The 21518-nt window shown below is 36.4% G+C and overlaps 1 protein-coding gene and 1 long non-coding RNA gene across 2 annotated transcripts; both read right to left on the minus strand.

Moving 5' to 3' along the window:
• Positions 1–1133: 1133 nt before the first annotated feature.
• Positions 1134–3257, minus strand: LOC114321303 (uncharacterized). The gene is made up of 2 exons (XR_003650233.2): positions 2683–3257; positions 1134–1429 (listed from the first exon to the last, which is right to left on the minus strand). It is a non-coding gene; the product is annotated as an uncharacterized LOC114321303 (long non-coding RNA).
• A 5548-nt stretch (positions 3258–8805) lies between these two features.
• MOT2 (sulfate transmembrane transporter) lies at positions 8806–10577 on the minus strand. Its single transcript, XM_028268487.2, has one exon. It carries the CDS (start codon positions 10550–10552, stop codon positions 8966–8968), a length of 1587 nt encoding a protein of 528 aa, XP_028124288.2. The 5' UTR covers positions 10553–10577; the 3' UTR covers positions 8806–8965.
• Between the last annotated feature and the right edge of the window lie 10941 nt (positions 10578–21518).

The following is a 21518-nucleotide window of genomic DNA, read 5'->3' on the forward strand; positions in this document are numbered from 1 at the left end:
ACTCTCTACCCCGTGACTGAGAAATCAACCCTTGTAAAGGTCTCGAAGCCTGGCATACTTGATTTTGATACTGGCACTATCCCTGATTGGATGGATAGGTTTGAGTCTAACTGGGTTCTGAAACACTCCAAAACATTACATGACGAGGTCAAAAATGCCTAATTTGGTCTGACTAGCTACACTTAGAGCAAATAGGTGGTCCCCTATTAAGTGGTTGGTTTGAAATCTGATTAAGTAATAGTTCTAGCAGCTACTCCCCCTGTGAACACCCGACCGCCTTGAGCCTTAATAGACTAGATGGTTCTAGTGGCACAAATGTTGGTTGGGTCTACAATCTTGCCTTTCTCCTCTGCCGCTCACTAGGTCTATAGTACTTTTGAACTGTGGCATTCTTTTTATTCCAATCTATGTCCACAACCATAGCCTTTACGTGGGTTACCGCCTCTACAAGCGTGCGATAACTCCTATGCAAGGATCCGACAACCTTTCCGCATCTATCATCACATAACCTCCTCTCAAACTCATGACAACGAAGTTCCTATGTTGCTATCAACTCCGAAGCAAAACGCGACAGATCAATAACTTTGTCTCAAACTATACTAAAGGTGTGGTACCTTGGCGCAACTTAACAAATTGTTTCCTCTAATCGTTCCCATGCGGAAGGAAGAGAATATCCATCCTCTCATCTAGACATCCTAACCAATAAAAAGCGCAACCAATTAATACAAAGTAAACTTGTTCATAATTGAGTCCCACAAATCAATAAGGCAAATAGCACGAAATTGCATTCCACACAAGCAATTAGTCTCTCAAGATAGAATTGGTTCCACGAACCTCCAATAATTCCTATTATAATGAGTATTGGTCAGGTGCCTTTCTAATAACATTTCAAGGGATTTAATAGACACCAATAACATCCTAAAAGTTTGATCCCATACATACTTAGTCACATAAGGATGTTATCACATAACATAGAATATGAAACATTCCCTAATCAGCTAAATGAACACATTGTGGTAATAACCACTTCTAGTGAGCCCTAAGTTATAAACATCTGATAACTCTAATTAACTCATCAATAATCCTCAATCCCTATTAATTATGAATCATTTATAATTCAAAAATCATATATGTATATTGAAGACATTTATTCTAGAAATATAAAGGTTTCGCACGCCTTTAAACATTCATAACTTCTAAGACAATAATTTACAGCATATAATGAGGATTCAACAGAAATTAAAATACAAAATAATGCCCTAACGGGCCACATGTTCCCGAGGCTTAAGCCCGGTTACAGATCAATAGTTTTCTAACCTATACAAATATAGCCCTTGGCTTATCAAAATAGAACAACAAAAGATAAAAGCCTCGTGCTCCCAAAACAATTCTATACACCTCTACCTCGGCAAGTTCACAACATTTTTTCCTGCAATAATTTCACTATTGGTGAGCACAAAACCCAGTAAAAAATTCTTAACAAAGTATATACATTTTATACAATCTTATAAGATGGATGTACATGCCAGGCCATGTTCAAAACAATTTTTCTCTTCTAAAAAAAAATATCCTCATGCACAATGGTCGTTCGAAAACATAATCAATCTAATGAGCTCAAAATAATCATGGGATAGTAAATATGACTCAGGTAAGTTTGCAAATAGGCATATCAAGCACTACCAAATCTTACATTACCGGCGAAGCCCTAAGCACCAACACGTGGGAGTTTCTAGTCTTTCACCAGGGATCTCAAGCCAACTTAATTCTCAATCTACACCCCCTAACTAGATTTCCCACTGTATTTACTCCAAAACTATTCAATAACAACATTTGTTCCACAAAACCATTTTTGTTTCAAAAGTGATCTTAACAATACCAGCTCAAAAGAAGAAAAAAAAAATTATAATGAAATGGAATGCCAATGCAATATATATCTATGTTAATGCCTTGGACTTTCTTAAATATCTCATTTCATTCACACAATCTTCTATTGTAATCAAATTCTATATCTCTACTCAATATATATTCCAAGAGGGAGATAAAAACACATCATCAAATGCATTTCTTTTCTCTTTGAATCAAAGAAATCTCAACATGGTAATCATCATTACCAATTTTAATCTTTTCAAGATAAATTTAACAATATACTATTCACTATTTTCTCAATATCAATTTCTCTTTTACATGGAATTTCAACAATACGGATGAATATATCAATCTCCCCATCATTTCTCAAAAATGAATATCAACAATTCATGATGTCACAAAATCCCAACTTTTCTCCAAATTTTCAAAATCTAGGATTTTCACAAAAAACAAAAAAAAAAAAAACAAAAAATAAATAAAAAATAAATAGTGTTTCTCATTTTGAAAGATTTTACGCAATTAGAAACCCCAACCAACTCATATTTTTCATCAATACAACATTTTTCTCAACTTCCTCAAGCTTAGGATTTTCACAAAATTAGGGTTTCCTTTTGTTTGAAAAGATTTTTGCTCATGAAACTCCCAAAACATTCATATAGTTCATAAATTAAAAGATTTTGTAAAAGATTTTAGAAAAACTATCTTTGAACAAAACACAATTTTATAAAAATCAAACCCCAACTCAATACACTCCAAATAACATCAAAATAACCATAGACTTGCAAAAATGTATATATAACTAAAGAAAATCTTTACCTCAAACCCAAGAAAAGAGACGAATGAAAAGCCCTAAAAATTGACTTCATCGGAATACGATCTCCACTGCACAAAATGAATCTATTGATGAGCTCTCCAAAAATGCCTCAAGGACACCTATCTAAATCTTCATAGTTTTTAAGAAATCTAAGAGAGAAGTTGAAAGTGGTTGTGTTTGTAAAGAGGGATGAGAGAAAGGATGAGTATAGAGAGGGAGATGAATGAGAAAAGTGATGAGAGAGGGAGATGAAATCAGATTTTATAAAAGGTGGTCTGAAATTCAAAGTTGAATAAGGCATTTCTGCACATGCCGGCCCTTGGCTGAACGTGCGACGCTCTCCCCGCATGTGCCCTCTGTATGTGCTTTTATTCCAGAATGCAACCCAGGAAACCAAGCCTTCCCCGCACGTGCAGTTTTGTTTATCAGATCAGTTTACTAAACTCAACTAAATATTCCTCCACCCCGATTTTACCTCCGCACCCTAAACAAGAAATTCTTGAACTCGGAGTAAGTTAGGGTGAACACACAAGAAGATTTTTGAAAAGTGGTGCACTCTCACGGTCTTCAAGGCCTCGAATAGATGTACAAATTAAACAAGGAAATCAGGTTGTGTACCTATGACATTATATTCAAAACCAAAATGATTACTATTTGGACTTCTAAATCTACACGTAATACATCAAAAAATTAATAGTGACTTAAAAATTAGAATCCAGCTATATGTAGTCTGCAATGTTCTTACAAACGATAATAATATTTGACTTTAGCAATCACATCTCACTAAAGAAAAATTGAAAAAAAAAAAAAATAAATAAAAATAACATATAACCAACAAGAAATTTTTTTCCCCTAAATGTTCATTCTCTTAAATGTTACGAAAATGTAGGAAAAATAATTCTTTGCGGTGTTTTATTAAAAATAAGATTGAATTGTTCTAATAAAAAATTGATAGGACTTGCTGTTTTTTCTTTAAAGAAAAATAGTATTAATTGATTATTTTCCCTATTAGATTTCAAATTTTATAGAAAATTGAAATAATATTTCAAATGTTTTTAAATATAAAATATATGAATCCATTTTTTGTTTTTTTAAACGCAAGGACTTGATGGATTAAGAATATTTTTTTATAAGATATCATCTTCTACAACTCCATATCTTCATTTAGGGTCTAGTCCACCCAATCCAGCTTGATGTTTTTAGAGTTTGAGAAATAATGAAAGCACAGACACCAACAGCATTTTTCTGTATGATCTGCAAAACCAATGCCCATCACCCAAAGGAAACCAAATTTAAGAGAGAGAGAGAGAGATTACTTGCTATACCATACCTATTCTTGTTGAATTTCACCTTTGAGGCTAAAGACAAAAAAAACAAGGTTGCATTCGCTATAAACCTGAGCAATTTCCTATAAACGCATGGGTGGGTGGCCTTGTGGTAAGAATATGGGAATTAAGTCTCTAGGTCATGAGTTCAAATTCCTCTTGGGCCAATCTTTTAGGCGTAGCACAATTGGTTAGGAGGTTGGTACTCAAGTTGTCTAACCAGCACTTGGTGTGGGTTCAATGCTTCCCCGTTGTGCGAGTCTTGATTTAAGCAGAGCTTGTCTTGGGAGGTCAGGGCAAATTCCTAGGTTATAGTCTCCTCGCTCGGAACGGCTAACAGGACACCTTGGTGATCTCTACAAAGGGGCGCTACCTTGGACCTGCGGGTGAATAGGGAGGATTTTCCTAAAAAAAAAAAAAAAAAAAAAAAAAAAACTGAGCAATTTTAAATTCTATATGCACCAATTAATATACTAATTCGTATATTAATTGATGATGTGGCACAATTTAAGAGATTTTTAATATTTTTAATGTGATTAATGAGTGGAGTCAATAATAATATCATAACTAGTGTTGGTATACTAGTTAATACACTAATTGATATATGTAACACTACTGATCCATTTATACTTGCAAATACTCGTCCCTTTTTTTTTTTTTTTTTTATTTATAGGTTAAGGCCTCGTTTGGGAAAATGTTTTTTTAGTAACTTTTTAACTTTTTAGTTAAAATATGATGTAAAAAAAATTGTATGTTTGAGATGTCTTTTTAATTTTTTACGAAAAGATGTGTAGAAAGTAGAGATAAAAGGAAATCTTTGACTTTTTAATATAAATTATTGACTTTTTAATTTTTTTAATAATTTTTTTAACTTTTTAACTCAAAAAATCACTTGCTAAACTAGACCTAAGGCTTCGCTTGGGAACAGACTATTTTAATAATTTTTTGAATTTTTACGAAAAGATGTGTAGAAAAATAAAGAAATGATGTGATAATTTTTAATAATTTTTTAACTTTTTGATTAAAATAGCCACTCCCCAAACGAGGCCTAAGTATTATATTAAAAGGATTCCAAAAGGGGCACAACCTTTCCCCCAAAAAAACTATGCTGGATGAAAAAGGTTCAACACCAAAATCGAGATCTCCTATAAAATCTACAAGAGCAAAAGATGTTTCACAAAATAAATAGGGCTATGCTAGAGAGCTCTAATTAGAGTTGCTTAAAAGCAGCTCTAATGAGCTGTCACGCTTAGAAAAAAAAAACAGCTCATCCTTAGAAAAAAAAAAAAAAATAGAGGGAGGTAAAAAACAAAATAGGAGGGGGAAAAAAACAAATTAATGCCTTTTTAGAGTTCTAATTTTAGAGGTCTCACTCATTTCTGAAATAAATATGCACTTGGTTTGAGTTTTTTAAATTAAAATTTTTAAAAATTGAATTTTTTATTTTTTTGTATTTTTTTAGTAAATATTTTTAAATTTTTTTTTTTACTTTTTTAAATGCATATTACTTAGATATATCTAAAAAATAAAAAATTTATAAAAAAATATTTTAAAAAATTAATAAATACATAAAAATATAAAAAATATATTGAATTCTCGTATTTTTTTTATATATATTTTTGGTATTTAGTGAATTTTTAAAAGGTTTTTTTCACAAATTTTTTTACTTTTTAACTATATTTATGTTAGGTATGTCTAAAAATTTTAAAAAATTATTTAAAATATTAAAAAAATTTAGTAAAAACAAAAAAATGAAAAATAAGAAAGTACAATTTTCTGAAAAGTATTTTTGAAAAACTCTAACCAAGAAAAATGATAATCAAAAGCTAATCAGCCTCCGTTTGGGAAGTGGGTTGGCTTTTTAATTTTTTGACTTTTTTGGCTATTTTAGCCTGGGTTAAAAAGCTTGGTTTGGGAATGGCTTTTTGACTTTTTTGACTTTTTTTGTGAGAGAAGAGTATAATGATTATGGGTTGGATGTGATGTTTTGTTTGTTATGGCTAAAATAGTCTATTTTGTTTTTTGTGACTATTTTAGCCCTAAAACCAGTTTGATTGGTTTTAATTTTTTAAATCGAAATTTTTTATTTTTAGTATTTTTTTATTTTCACTGAATTTTTTTAACGTTTTAAACAATTTCTTTTTTTAATTTTTAAATACACCTAACATAAATAGACTTAAAAAATATAATATTTGTAAAAAAAAAAATTTAAAAATTCACCAAATAAAAAAAATACAAAAAAAAATACAAAAATTTAATATATTTTTTGTATTCTTATGTATTTATTAAGTTTTTAAAATATTTTTTTACAAATATTTTACTTTTTAAATACATCAACGTAAGTTACATATAAAAAAGTAAAAAAATTACTTAAAAATTTAAAAATATTCCCTAAAAAATAAAATTAAAAAAAAAAATCCTTAATTTTAAAAAAATTAAAACTAAACATAGTGGATAGGATCTCGATGAGAACCTTATTTCCAAGCCTTCACCTCACCGTATCCTCTCCTCCCTATTCAACGGGGATCAAAGAACTCAACCAAGGCCTCCAATTCCTATTGTTGCAAGGATTTGATGTGCCCAAAACAAAAAATAGCCTTCTTATTATATAGATCCACGAAAGGCCACCAGTTAAACGAACATCTCAACTATTGAGGGCAAAAGGAAACCAAGTTCCAGAATCAAGGATTAAAAAATCAAATCAAGTTCCCACATACATAAACCTTTCTTTCTATAGTAGATTTGGTGAAGTAAGCCCTGTGATAGGTAGAATCCTCGCGTTGGAGCCATTATATTCAAATCAGCCCGGACAAAAAGTTTCATATGGGAAACTTCTGTGGACGGTGTGGCTAAATTTGTGATTTATCAATTCACACGATCTACTTCTACTCCAACACAGTGAGTGTTTGGAAAGTTGTTATTTTAGTAGATTTTTTTAACCACTGTCTAATTCCTGTCAACTATGTTAGCTGGACTCGGATACGAGTAGGGATGGCAATTTAAAATTTGTCCGATGGGACCCGACCTTTCGACTCCGAATTAAGTAGATTTTCTCCGAAAAATACTCTCGACGGGATGGGGATGGTATTTAAAAATTAATCCCTGAACAGATTCGAGCCAGGGACAGGGATCAGTGTCCCAGCCCCGTATCCGGCCCGTCCCCGATCCCCGGCCCGGTTTATCCCGATGTTAAATTACAATTTTACCCTTATATATATATATATATATAAGCCACTGACTTCACTTTCTAAATATATAAATATATATATATATATATATATATAAAGCACTCACTTCACTTTCTAAATATATATATATAAAGCACTCACTTCAATTCACCCCAGATTATTCAATTCACCTTCACTTTGTCAGTCAGATTATTTTGAAACCCTCGTCTCTCGATTAGACTCTCCGTAATATATAGATCTGTCTCCTCTCCTCTCCAGTATTATTCAATTCACCCTCAAATCTCATCTCTCTCACACTCTCGCACATCTCCTCATTCTTAGCGGTGCCACCACGCCACTGTCCAAGACGCCGGAGTCGCCGTATAGCTCGCACCGCCGCTTCACTCTCACGTCTCTCTTCCACCTCTGTCCACCCACGTCCGCCTCCTCCATCGTCCATCATCGCCGCCGATCTCCTTCTTCGTTCGTCAGTCACCAAACTAGATCTGAGATCTGTCGTCCTCTCTCTCTATGTGACACAGATCTGAGATCTGTTGTATCAGATTTTGTTAACTGAGATCTCAATGTTGTTGATGATTTTGATAATCTCATAAATCTGATAATGTTGTTGATGATTTCTTCGTTTAATCTCATGCTCTCTTTAAAAATTGTTGATGATTTTGTTAGCTGATGATCTATGTTGATGTTGATGCTGATTTTGTTTTTGTTTGTTTTTTGTATTTTTTTTTTGGCCGGGGAAATATCAGGGTCGGGGAAACCCGATCCCCGTTAGGGGACGGGGATGGGGACGGTAATAACTTCCCCGTCAGGGATCGGGGCCGGGGACGAGGGGTTTTTGCCATCGGAGATTGGGGACGGGGAGTGCAATCCCCGGTCCCGCCCCGCCTCGTTGCCATTCCTAGATACGAGTGTTAAGTGCCGATATATATCTAGAGGTTGAAATAATCAAATCATAAATTTAAATAAATATCATATTTTTATATTTTTAATCAAATATATAAGATAAAATGATACTATATATAACTTACAATGTCAAAAAAAATATTTATAAATAAAAAAAAGTGCTGACCAATAGGGAGCCAGTGGGGGTTGTGGGAGTCTCAATCACTGCCGTTTTACAATAATATGTACATATAATAATAGTATTATATACAATTATATAACAAGTATCCGTTGAAAAGTATCCGATATATATTTCATACCTTTATCTGAATGTCGGGTATCCGATACGAGTATTTGATTTATTTTAAAGAGTGTCTGTAACATAGCCTGTCACTACATAGTAAAGATGAATCACAATGTAGCTTGATAGAATAGTTTCGTTTTTGTGTCTTTCTAGTCCCAGAAAGCCAATTCTGGTTGGCCTGTTTTATCAGAGTTTTACATGTCATGCACAGATGATACTTAATAGAATATAAGAAGCATGCACTTACGACAACGATGAAGTAAGAATGAATCACACAACTGACAAGATAACACTTCACTCAAAGCAATTAAAAAAATAATAAGTCGACCTACACTAAATTGTGTCCATTTCAACTCTAAACCAAATGACAAATATATGCAATTCTATGAGAGAATGAGGGCTGTAATCAGGCATAAATGACAAATATACACTAAACAGTATCAATTTCAATTCTTAACTAACCAAATATTGATACATTACATGCAATTATATGAGATAACAAAGGTTCAAATCAGGACATAAATGCCAAATACAACGAGAATAATGCAATATTTTACAGAGAAACAAATCACAATAACTATACTCCCTAAACTTCCAAGGGCTGAAAGCGGGCAGCTTCATCATGAGAAGAAGATTCAGACTTAAATTTGAGAAGCCGTAAACTCTGGCAATCCATTTCCCTCAGCTTCAGAAGCAAAAACAACAAAATGCCACACCCAAATCCCAAAGCAGCACTAGACCCAGTGAGTGACACAGCAGCACATACCAACATCACAAAAGACTCTTCCTTTGTATTCATATCTCTTGAAGCCATAGCCAACTCAATCCCAGCAAAAAGCAAAAGCACCCCAAGAATCCCAATTGGAAACTGACCCAAAATTCTCCCAAACGAGTTCCCCAAAACAAGCCCAATTACAAGCTTCGCAACCCCCAAAAACACCACAGACGCCCCGCTCCGTCCACCGAACCGGTACTGCCCTGCCAACCCCCCAGCACCGTGGCAAACCGGCATTGCCCCGAACCAACACCCAACTAAATTCATCACTCCAACGCTCACCGAAACGGTCGTGGCCGACACTTCTCGGTCAGGAAACAAATCAGCAGACAATTTACACACAGCAATCACAGAATTCAATACAGACAATGGGATCTGCGGAATCGCAGCTCTAAAGAATCCAATCTTCCAATCCTCCCAACTAATTTTCACCAATTGTATCTTAGACGGACCCAATTGAAGGTCCTTGAAAATTGAAGGGTCTCGAAGAAAACACAAGGCCAACCCAAACAAAAACACAATAAGAGCACCCGGAATGGCATACAGAACCCTTAATCTACGACGAACTCGGCGTTGAGATTGAGATTCAGATTGAATCAAGGAAGGGTTCGATTGTTCATCATCAACAGAATCGCCTGACCCAGTACAAAGTACAAGAAAAAAGAGAGAAAAAAGTGCAACAACAAGGCCATCGAGGCCGAGAAAGTCTCGGCGAGAACCAGACTTACCGGAGGCAAAATCTTGGTTGAAGCGGACGTACTTGATGGCGGAGAAAGCGAAGGAGAGGCCTTGGGAGAGCTGGACACCGCGGACGACGGGGAGGGGGATGAAGCGGTAGAAGAAGGACATGAGGCCGGTGGCACCGAGGAGGAGGAGCACGGAGGCGGTGGAGATTCCGGCGGCGGCGATTTGGGGGATAGTGAGGTGAGGGGATTCGGAGATGGCGACGGCGGCGATGGATTTCATGGGTTGGACGGGCATGGGGGTGCCGAAGAGGAGGCCGGTGGAGATGTTGTAGAGGGAGGTGAAGATGAGAGTGGTGGAGAGGTCGAGGTGGGAGACTAGGGTTAGGGCTAGGACTATGGGGATGTACGTGCCGAGGTCGCCGACGGAGCCCCCGAGTTCGGACCAGATCGTGGTTTTGAGGCGGAGGTTGGTGGCGCATGGGAGAGTAGTGAGGCGGTGGCGCCACCGTGGAAGGCCGAGGAGAGGGGTGGTTTGGGTCGATGATTGTTGCTCCTCTTCCTCCTCCATCCCTCTCTCCGATTCAATTTGCAATCTGAAATGAGGAGAGAGAGAGAGAGACAGAGAGAGACAGAGAGAGAGTGTTATCAGTGAGGGGACCAAGTTGATTAACCAAACCAGCGAGGCCTCCAGGTTGATTAACCAACCCTTCATATCACACTATCCTCCTCTGTTCTATGGGGTATTTTGGGAAAGAAAAAAAAAATATCAACTTTTAGTTTTTTATTTATTTTTAAGTGATATCACTTTTCGTATTTGAATAATGTTATATATAGCCTGTGTTTGGCAAGGGCTTTTTCAGGTTTTTTTGGCTATTCTAGTCACAAAAAATAAAATAGGCTATTTTAGCCATAACAAACAAAACATCACATCCAACCTATAATCATTACATTCTTCTCTCACAAAAAAAGTCAAACAAGCCAAAAAGTCCTTCCCAAACCAAGCTTTTTAGCCCAGGCTAAAATAGCCAAAAAATCCAAAAAGCCAAAAAGCCAACCCACTTCCCAAACGGAGGCATATTAATTGATGTATTAATTAATATATTAATTAATAATATAATTTAATTTAAGAAGTTTTTATAATTTGTACAATGAATGGGGTCAATAATAATATCATAACTAGTGTTGATACAGTAATTAGCACCACCGCTCATATATTTTACTTAAAAAAAGACAAAATATACTAAAAAACTTAAAAAGTTAGGTTGCGTTTGGTAAAACTTTTTAAATATGATTTGAAAATATGAGTTGTATTTTGAGTTTGTGAGTTTTGAAATTATGATTTGAGTGTGAAAAATTTGTTTGGTAAAAGAGTTTTGAAAAGAACTTTGAATTGAATAGGAAATTTTTGATGTGACATATGATATTTGATACAGGAACTTACAACTCATAACCAAACATACAACTCAAAATTCTATTAAAGCATATAATTTTTTTTTAAAAATTCGAAAAATATTTTTTTCGAATATATAAAAATAAACATATGTCAATTGCAAAAAAAAAAAAAAAAAAAAAATTCACTGTTTCGGTCAACTGGCCGGACGATCGATGGGACGTCCAGTAGGACATCCAGTGGGACGACTGATTAGGCCAAATTTGAAAAAAAAAAATAAATTGAAAACGCGCCCTACACAAAGTTTTCTATAGAGTTGTGGAAATGTGATTTGAGAATTCATTCCAAACATCATATTGAAATATGGGTGTAGAATCATTGTTTGGAAACACAACCAAACACAACATTAATTTTTTATCAATTTTTCAAAACACCACTATATTTCATTTCAGGTTTTGACCCACAATGATAATATCTTGTAAATTGTATAATGAAAAATATTCATCGACAAATAAATTATATTTTATTTTATAAAATAAAGTGGTTTAATTTTAAATTTATAATTATTATTTATTTTAAAAATAAAATATATGTTATTCATATGTGTAGTAATATTTAATAAATTAATATTTTATATTAATTTTTATTATTAAACTTTATCAAATAAATAATTTTCTTTATTATTATGGACTGAAATGAAATTTATAAAATAAAATATGATAACATATAAAAGATGGTGGTATTGAGAAATCCATTCCCGGTGATTAATGTTTTCTTGCGCTGGCTATAGGCTGTGAGTTTTGTTTTGTTTTGTTTTTAGGTGGGCCTGCCCGAGCCAATAATTGCACAGGAACAACTTCGTGAAATGACAAAAATGTTTTTAACATTATTATGGTTGTTTGTTTAGATGTAAAATACTTTTATTTTTTAGTGTTTAGTTGATATTTAAAATAATTATTTATTTATTTATTGTATTCGTTGGATAGAAAGGTAATGAAGAGCCGTATTTTTCACATTTGGAAAGATTAATGTACTAAAAGAGCTAAGGTGAAAGTGAACTTTTTAAAAATTAATTTACGAAATTTTTAATAGTCAATCATTTTAAGAACTAATTTTTGTTCAATTGAATAATAAAAAAATATGAAAAATAAAACTATTTTACATCGAAATAAAAGTAAATGTAATAAAAAAAATGTAAAATTTTTAAAGTTTACTTAACATATATTCTCAAGAAAAGGGCCACATTAATAAGATTTTTAAACAAATGAGTTATGATATTTATCATTATTGTGCGGGGTGATTTCCGTACTATGAAGAAGGGTTGAACTTCGTGGATGAACAGCATGAAGATCTGCACGGAATAACAAACGGTGAGGCTGCCCGATTGGGGTTTGGTCGGAAACCCCTCCGATGGTAAAGTCAGCAACTCAGGGAGATGAAGAAGAGAGAATGCAGAGAGTGTATATGTGTTAAGTGTGTGGATTTTCGAATCCCTTGAGAGTGAATAGTGTTCACCTTTTATAGGAGAAGGTTGTTTGTCGTTCAAGTCCTTCTCTCTCCACCATCTGTCCAATGTGTTTTGTTCGTGGTCGTCTCCCATTGGAGGAGGACAACCACTCCGCCTGACACTAGGGTGCAGGTTTGTTTTGTTTGTCTCATTAACAGACATCTCTCATTGGAGGAGGACGACCACCCCGTTTGTCATTCAGATGCAGGTCTGTGATATATGCACCTTGTCCCTCTGCACCTCCATGTCTCCACGTTCTGTTCATACAGAGGGAGAGGAGCATAGTTGTTTGTCTCTTGTGCGTCCAAGAAAGATCTTCAGTGAATTGACCTTCTTTGAGTTGGCCTACTCTAGAATGGTTGTCCAACTAGGAGGTCCAACATGTTGCTCAGCCCACTTCAGAGTGGTTGTCTGTCCATCCAGGAGGTTCAACATGTTACTCAACCTAGTTCGGAGTGGTTGGCTGCCCGTCCAGGAGGTCCACCATGTTGCTTGACCCACTTTGGAGTGACATTCGTACATTGGGCTGAGGTCTTATGATTGTCTTGCTTCGGAGCAAGTGTTGGCCATAGGGCCGAGGTCCAACCTAGCTCAACCTCGAAGTGAGCAACGCATTGGGCCTAGCACTAAGACTTGATTAATTTTTACCCACTTCATTTGCCCCCTGGCTTGCGCTTACGTTTGGCGAAGCGGAAGCCAATTATGTTACAAACTTCGAAGTTTGGTTGATCACAACTTAATTTGAGCTTCGTGATTTGGATTCAAAATTATTGTTTGGCACAACGTTTGCGTCTGCCCAATATTTCGTAGCTCGGTTATGCCCCCAAACTAAATGTATATCTTCACTAGCCTCGTAATTGTCTAGCTTGGTGCTCTTTCAGTCGGCTGAGCGTCGTTGCTTGACTTGAGAAAATATATACAGAATAGTATATATATATATATATATTTTTGCAGTGTTCGTCGACTGGGCCTAGCAACACAGCGACCCTTCAAAGCAGGCCAAGTGTGCTTTATCATAGCTTTGTTCTAATTTCAAAGTCTTATTCGCTATCTTTTTGCTCGGTCCTACTTGTAGGAGATAAATTGGTGTTGGTCTCAATGCTTGGTCGGCCAAGTCCTGCCCCTCCACTCTGTTCCGTCTTGAAGCATAGCTAGCTAACATTGCTCGGTCATGCGGATCATGCACCATTTTCTTGTTTGGACATGATTAGCACGTCTATTTGTTCAGCTCGTTTCTTCATATATTGGTCGGTCATTTTACCTTCAGCTTAAGAATTGTCCGTCACTTAGTTAGTCAGCCGTAGCAGCTTGTTTGCATAGTTTTTGTTTTTTAACACCGAGTTGCTTGGTCGACCCTAGCAGCTTTGGCGTTGCGAGTTTGCATTTTTTAATTCGGTTTCTCTACCACCAAGCTACTGTCAACCTTAGCACCTCTTTTCTTGAGAATTGTCTAGCACATAGTTGTTATAGTATTGGTATCGACTTCGATAATATTGACTCTCGTCGGGCACTGCACTCCTTCAACCTTTGCTTGTTGTTTGTAGTGTATTTATTTGGTAGAATGTTGCACTTCCAACTTTGTTTGTTGTCAATCTTTTGGTTGTTTACTCGAGCTATGAAACTTAGTTTTGCTTAACTAGTTTTGACCCGTTTCCTTTGCTCAGTCCATTTTGGAGTGGATGTTAGGCGTCCAATCAGCCACTGTTGCTTGGTCCACTTCGGAGTGAGCATTGAGTGTCCGACCAACTTTCATTGCTCAGTCTTTGTTGCTCGGCCTAGGCATTGGGTGTCTGACCAACTTCTGCTCCTCGGTCCAGTCGTTGGGTGTCCGACCAACTTTTGTTGCTCGGCCCAAACGTTGGGCGTATGACCAACTTCTGCTGCTTAGCCCAAGCATTGGGCGTCCGATCAACTTTTGTTGCTTGGCCCAAGCGTCGGGCGTCCAACCAACTTCTAATACTCGGCCTAAGCATTGGGCATCCAACCAACTTTTGTTGCTCGGTCCACTTCAAAGTGAGCATTATGTGTCCAGCCAACTTTCGTTGCTCGGCCCACTTCGGAATGGGTGTTGGGCGTCCAATTAACATCTATTGCTTAGCGCGCTTAAGAGTAGGTGTTGGACATCCAACCAACCGCTGTTGCTCGGTCAAAGCGTTGGGCGTCTGACCAACTTCTATTGCTCGGCCTAGGCATTGGGCGTCCGACCAACTTTTGTTGCTCGGCCCACTTCAGAATGGGTGTTGGGCATCCAATTAATTTCTGTTGCTCGGCCCAAGCTTTAGGCGTCTAACTAACTTCTATTGGTCGGCCTAAGCGTTGGGCGTTTGACTAACTTTTGCTACTCGGCCTACTTCGAAGTGGACGTTCAGAGTCCAACCAACCTCCATTGCTTGGCGCGCTTCAAAGTGGGCGTTGGGCATCCAACCAACCTTTGTTGTTCTGTCCAAGCATTGGACGTCTGACTAACTTTTGTTGCTCAGCCCACTTCGAAGTGGGCGTTGAGCGTCCAACCAACCTTTGTTGTTCTGTCCAAGCATTGGACATCTTACTAACTTTTGTTGCTCAGCCCACTTCAAAGTGGGCGTTGAGCGTCCAACCAACCTCTGTTGTTCATCCCTCTTTGTAACTCTTCCTCTTCGTATCACCTTCATTAGGCTGAGGTCCTTTTGTAATGAAACTTTAAGTTAATAAAGTATCTTCGAAATTTGCCAAGTGTTGGACTTGTAACTCGAACTTTCAATTTCTTCATGTTTATGTTGTTTGCCCCCAGCCGAGCAACAAGGATGTAGCCCTACATTGTTCGTTGTTCAGCTAGACTTCGCCTTATGCCTTTGAAAAATTGAGTTGCTCTTCCAGTCGAGCAATAATAGGGAAACCTTGCCAGATTTCCCGTTTGGCCTTAATTGAATTAGTTGTCTTGCCCCCAATCGATCATCATTGTTCGGCCATTACTTGACTCGGTTACGCTTCTATTTATCCCACTTCGGAGTGGAGAGCAAGCTTTGACCTAGCTTCTATTCAGACTTCATTGTAGAGGGCTCGGTTTAACCTAGCTCTTATTCAGTCCACTTCGGAGTGGCATTTGTTCGGCACACTTTAGAGTAGACGGCTAGGTTGAACCTATCTTCTTTTTGGCCTACGTTGGGTGGCCTCTATTCAACCCACCTCGTAGTGAAGGACTAGCTTTGATCTAACTTCTGTTTGGCACACTTTAGAGTGGCCGTCGTTCGTCGCACTTCGGGGTGGACAGTTAGGTTCAACCTAGCTTCTATTCGGCCTATATCGGAGTGGCCTTTGCTCGGCCCACATCGAAGTGGTCAACTAGGATCAACCTAGACCTTTGTTAGGCCCACACTAAGGTGGTCGGCTGGGATCGGTCCAGACCATTGTTAGGCCCATGTCAAGGTGGTCGACTAGGATCAGCCCAGACCTTTGTTAGGCCCACACTAAGGTGGTCGGCTAGGATCGGTCCAGACCTTTGTTAGACCCACGTCAAGGTGGTCGACTTGGATCAGCCCAGACCTTTGTTAGGCCCACACTAAGGTGGTCGGTTGGGATCGATCCAGACCTTTGTTAGGCCCACATCAATGTAGTCGACTGGGATTAACCCAAACTTATGTTTTGGTTGTATCATACCCTTGTTTGTCATTTTCTCCATCAATGGAGTCTTTCCTTCCAATAGGTGGAACAACTCAATTGTGAGGATATGGTAGAGCTTCACCACATCTAAACTTTGTTCGTTAATACAGATCTCATCTTTCAGAAGACTCAGGAGCATATATCCTTTGTCATTCATCTTCTCCATCATTGGAGTTCTTCCATCTAGTCGGTAGGACAACTGAATAGTAGGGATTCGGTGGTGCTTTGCTACATCTAGACTTCATTCATCGATACAAATCTAGTATTCTGACACTGTTAGGATTATTGGTTCTTTATCATTCGTCTTCTCCAATATTGGAGTCCTTCCGTTTAGATGATGAGACGAGTCAGTAGCAATGATGCGGTGGTGTTCTATCGTATTTGACTTTGTTCTTCAATACAGATCTGGTCCTCTAGCACTTTCATAAAATATAGTCCTTTATCGATCATCATCTCTTTCATCGGAGTCCTTTAGAATAAAGGCATTAGAACGACTAAATAATAGTACAGTGGTGTACGCCGTGTCTGGACTTCATCTGTCGGTGCAGATTTGGTCTCTCTATATCCATTAGTACAGATCTGGTTTTCCAGCACTCTTCAAAGTGTTAATTTGTTATCTTTTGTCTTCTTTGTCAACAGAGTCCTTCTTCACAGTGGCAACAAAGGTATCTCTTTCGTTCCCTTCACCAGAGCTTGTCATAGAATAAGGTGGTACTTTCTCCTTTTGGTCGCGGTTGTCTCTATCAAGGGAGTTGTGTTAGGGTGACTCGCCGACGATGACATGACGTTGCTCTACTACATCGGTGGTCTATTCATTAAGGCCTGCAAGGTCTTCATGCCTTCTAGGGAATGCTGGACCGTTATCTTTGGTTCTCTCCGTCATTGAAGTCCTCTCTGCTAGTCCAGAATGGCGTATATCTTCAATTCTCATCACTGGAGTTCGTCACGAAGCAATCAGTGGTTTTCCTACAGACGATGCCAATTGTGCGGGGGTGATTTCCGTACTATGAAGAAGGGTTGAACTTCATGGATGAACAACAGGCTTTGGGAATTGAAGATCTGCACGGAATAATAAACGGTGAGGCTGCCCGACCGGGGTTTGGTCGGAAACCCCTCCGATGATAAAGTTAGCAACTCAGGAAGAGAAAGAAGAGAGAATGCAGAGAGTGTATATGTGTTAAGTGTGTGGATTTTCGGATCCCTTGAGAGTGAATAGTGTTCACCTTTTATAAAAGAAGGTTGTTTGTCGTTCAAGTCCTTCTCTCTCCACCATCTATCCAATGTGTTTTGTTCGTGGTCGTCCCCCCATTGGAGGAGGACGACCACTTCGCCTGACACTAGGGTGCAGGTCTGTTTTGTTTGTCTCATTAGTAGACATCTCTCATTGGAGGAGGACGACCACTCCGCCTGTCATTCAGATGCAGGTCTGTCATATATGCACCTTCTCCCTCTGCACCTCCATGTCTCCACGTTCTGTTCATACAGAGGGAGAGGAGCAGAGTTGTTTGTCTCTTGTGGGTCCAAGAAAGATCATCAGTGAATTGGCCTTCTTTGAGTTGGCCTACTCTAGAATGGTTGTCCAACTAGTAGGTCTAACATGTTGCTCAGCCCACTTCAGAGTGGTTGTCTGTCCATCCAGGAGGTTCAACATGTTACTCAACCTACTTCGGAGTGGTTGGCTGCCCATCCAGGAGGTCCACCATGTTGCTCGGCCCACTTTGGAGTGACATTCGTACATTGGGCCGAGCTCCTATGATTGTCTTGCTTCGGAGCAAGTGTTCGCCATAGGGCTGAGGTCCAACCTAGCTCAACCTCGGAGTGAGCATCGCATTGGGCCTAGCACCAAGACTTGATTAATTTTTACCCACTTCAATTATTTTTAGTTTACACTTTTTACTTTGTCTATGGACTTATATGTAGAGATACATAGAAAGTTAAAAAGGAAAATAAAATAGTGAAATTTGTAATATAACAATCTAACATATTCATGTTAATTCACATAAAATTGTTGTTATCAGACAAAATTGCTTAGCAAAATGATTTCTTCCTCTTAAAAAGTTTAAAATCTAACACACACTAAATAATTTATTAATTTAGAATTTTTTTTTAAATCCAAAATACAATATATATTTAATCTGATTTTGTGTATGGTGAACCCGCATTAGGAGTCATGTATTACATAATGAGAGATCTCCGCTATTCAACTTTGCCTTCAGTGAAGTTTTAACTTCTACGTTGTGCAAAACATCGTCTAATTCGTTAAAATTGTATCGATTCGCATCAATCTGCACCGCTCTATTTGAAAAAACGCTGTTTAAACTTTAAAATTTATAAACTACCTTCGAACCATTCCGCTTCGCTATAGTTAATACATATATATTTTTTAATCTAAAATTTGTTACAAATTGGTAGTTATATAAAATTTGTTACAAATTGGTAGTTATATATATGAAAAATATTATGTAAAATTAGTTTGTATTATAAATATGAAAAATATTATGCGAATTAGTGTTATATATTATGAAAATTCTTAATAATTGGTTAGAATATTCTTCAATCCGCTAATCTGGTCAAAACCGTTCAACCCATAATTTGTCAATCCACCAATCTACTAATCCGCCATTCAATTTATAATTTTATTATCGAACCATTCGAATCGCGCACACACATCCCTACTTCCAATAAATGTTAACCTTGGGGAGGTATTATTGAGCTACAATCCCTCGGCAGTTTAGATGGTTAAATTTAGGCCAAGTTTGGCTACTACAAAATAATCCATCTTTTTATCTTTTTTCCATCACATCACCTCTCTACTTTTTCGCATATCTTTTCGTAAAAAGACAAAAAGTGCACTTATTTAGGTCATTCCAAACAATCCCTTAAAGAAAAATGGTCTTAAATAATAATAATAATAATTAAATTGGTGTTTGGTTTTTTTTTGTTTTTGTTTTTTTTGACTTTTGGTATCGTTAATGTTGTGTGTGTGTTTATATATATATATATATTTTGTCTTTAGTAAATTTTTTTAAAAAAAATCACACTTTTGAGTTATAATCGACTAGACAAGTTAGAAAATAATTTTTATTTTAGAAGTTAAAAAAAATGTCCATAAATGGCAAAAAGAAAAGCCAAAAACAATAAAAAAAATTTATTTTTATTTTTTTAATTTTTAGATTCGTTCATATATAGATCATAAAATTTAAAAAATTGTTGAAAAGTCTAATCTAAAGAGGGTATAAGGTATTAGGTCTAGGGATGAACATCGGTTCGTTGGCCCGGCCAGCCTAGCTCAGCTCAGTCCTATTTTTCTAGGACTTGGGAATGTTGTTTTGGCCTATAGAGCCGGGCTGGGCCAATATTTTCAACCCAAAATATTAATGAGCTGAGCTTGAAATTTATACTTTCAACCGAGTCCAACCCGTTATTAAATTAATTAATGGAAAACTTACCTATAGGTCTCATACACAAAGTTCAAAACCCATCTAGTATCAAAACAAAACACTTGCACCAATTAGTTTTACATATTTTTAATTGTTACCAAAAAATCCTTTTTTTTTTTCTTTCTAAATTTAAAGACACTGCTACTTTTCACCACCGTTGGACCTCCGTCAAATGGTCACCGGAGATTTGCCAGATGTTCAACATACCAAGCACTCGCCGGAGTATCACCGGAAATTTGTCAAAATATCGCTAAAATGTTCTGAACGACACCAAAAGTCACCGAAATGACTAGAATCTTCGCTGGTCATCAAAAATATCCCCGGATACTCACTGAAATGTCCAAAATATTGCCGAGAAAAAAAAATTTGCAAAATTAGAGCAAAATGTGTTAAGTATTGATAAATTGAAAGAAGAAAAAAAAATAACAACAACAAATAACAACAATGGGAGGGGGAAAAACATATGTTATTTGCAATTTTTGTAGGGTTTAAGCAAATAATTTCTAATATTAATCAAATAGAAAGCAAGCTTTGAAACTATAAAATGTTGTAATTTCAAAGTATGATTCTATTAGGCATTTATCCTTATTAATCAAGTTAAAAAACATGTTATGAAATTATAAAATTTTACAGTTCTAAACGAACTTATGAAACTGTAAAATTTTACAATTCTAAAGAATGATTCATTTCTGAACCAAAAAAACTGAAATTGTAAAATTTTATAGTTTTCACTGCCTAAAACTAAAACTTGAAAATTACTTGTTCAGAATTTGAAATTTTTTCTCTATTATAATAGGAAAATAGAAGTGTGTAGTAAAAAAAAAAAAAAACTAAGAGATCAAAGGAAAGAGACAAATATAGAGAAAGGCTTATACTTCGGTAACTATTTTTGGTTTAGATTTAGCCAAATTTAACTACATCAAATCTGAGTAGATCTACTCATCTTCTTCGTCATAAACTCATCTCCTTCGCCGTTGGTGAGCGCGAAGCAAGTAGTCGGTGCTCGGTGGTTGCCGGTGAACCCCAATCAATGGTGGTCGCTGGTTGCCCATGACTGCAGATTAGAAAAAGAAAGAAGAGAAGGAAGGCATGGGCGTGGTCGTGGTCGCAAGATATTAAAGAAAGAGAGATAAAGAGAAAAAGCAAGATGCAGAGAAAAATGAGAAGATAAATTGGCACAGGACTTTTGAGTCAATCTAAATAGTTTTAGGATTAAATAGAACATGCATTTTTCAAAAAGGACTTGTGAGTAATTTGCCCTTAATTAATTAATTAATTATAATATATTAAAATATATATTTTTTGTTAGGATCTAAACTTTATGTTTGTTGATTTTATTGAAACTCATATTTCTGGTGATATGTGATTCAATTTATTTAAGAAATCCTTCAATTTATATACAAAATCTTTTAATTTATAATTGTGTCAATATTTTTATTTAATAAATATAATACGTAATTGAATTTTTTTTTTATAATTATTTTTTGGACTGAACTTGGGCAGATATAAAAGCTCGGTGTTAGGGTTAGACTGGGCTTAGACAGACACAAAATCCTTTATTAAATAGTGCATGGTTGGCCCAGCCCTACGTTTGTCCACCCCTAATTAGGTCTAGTGGATTTTATTGTTTGTGAGAGATCTACCCTTTGTGAAATAGTTTGGTAAAAGTTTTTTTTTTTTGGTTCTAAAAGACATTTTGTTT

This window comes from Camellia sinensis, chromosome 4, assembly GCF_055761805.1.
Source record: "Camellia sinensis isolate YWXY chromosome 4, ASM5576180v1, whole genome shotgun sequence".
Taxonomy (NCBI): Eukaryota; Viridiplantae; Streptophyta; class Magnoliopsida; order Ericales; family Theaceae; genus Camellia; species Camellia sinensis.

What these genes read in the sequence shown, in the direction of transcription:
- MOT2 (XM_028268487.2), bottom strand. Translation starts at nt 10,552, where the DNA reads ATGAAGGGTTGGTTAATCAACCTGGAGGCCTCGCTGGTTTGGTTAATC.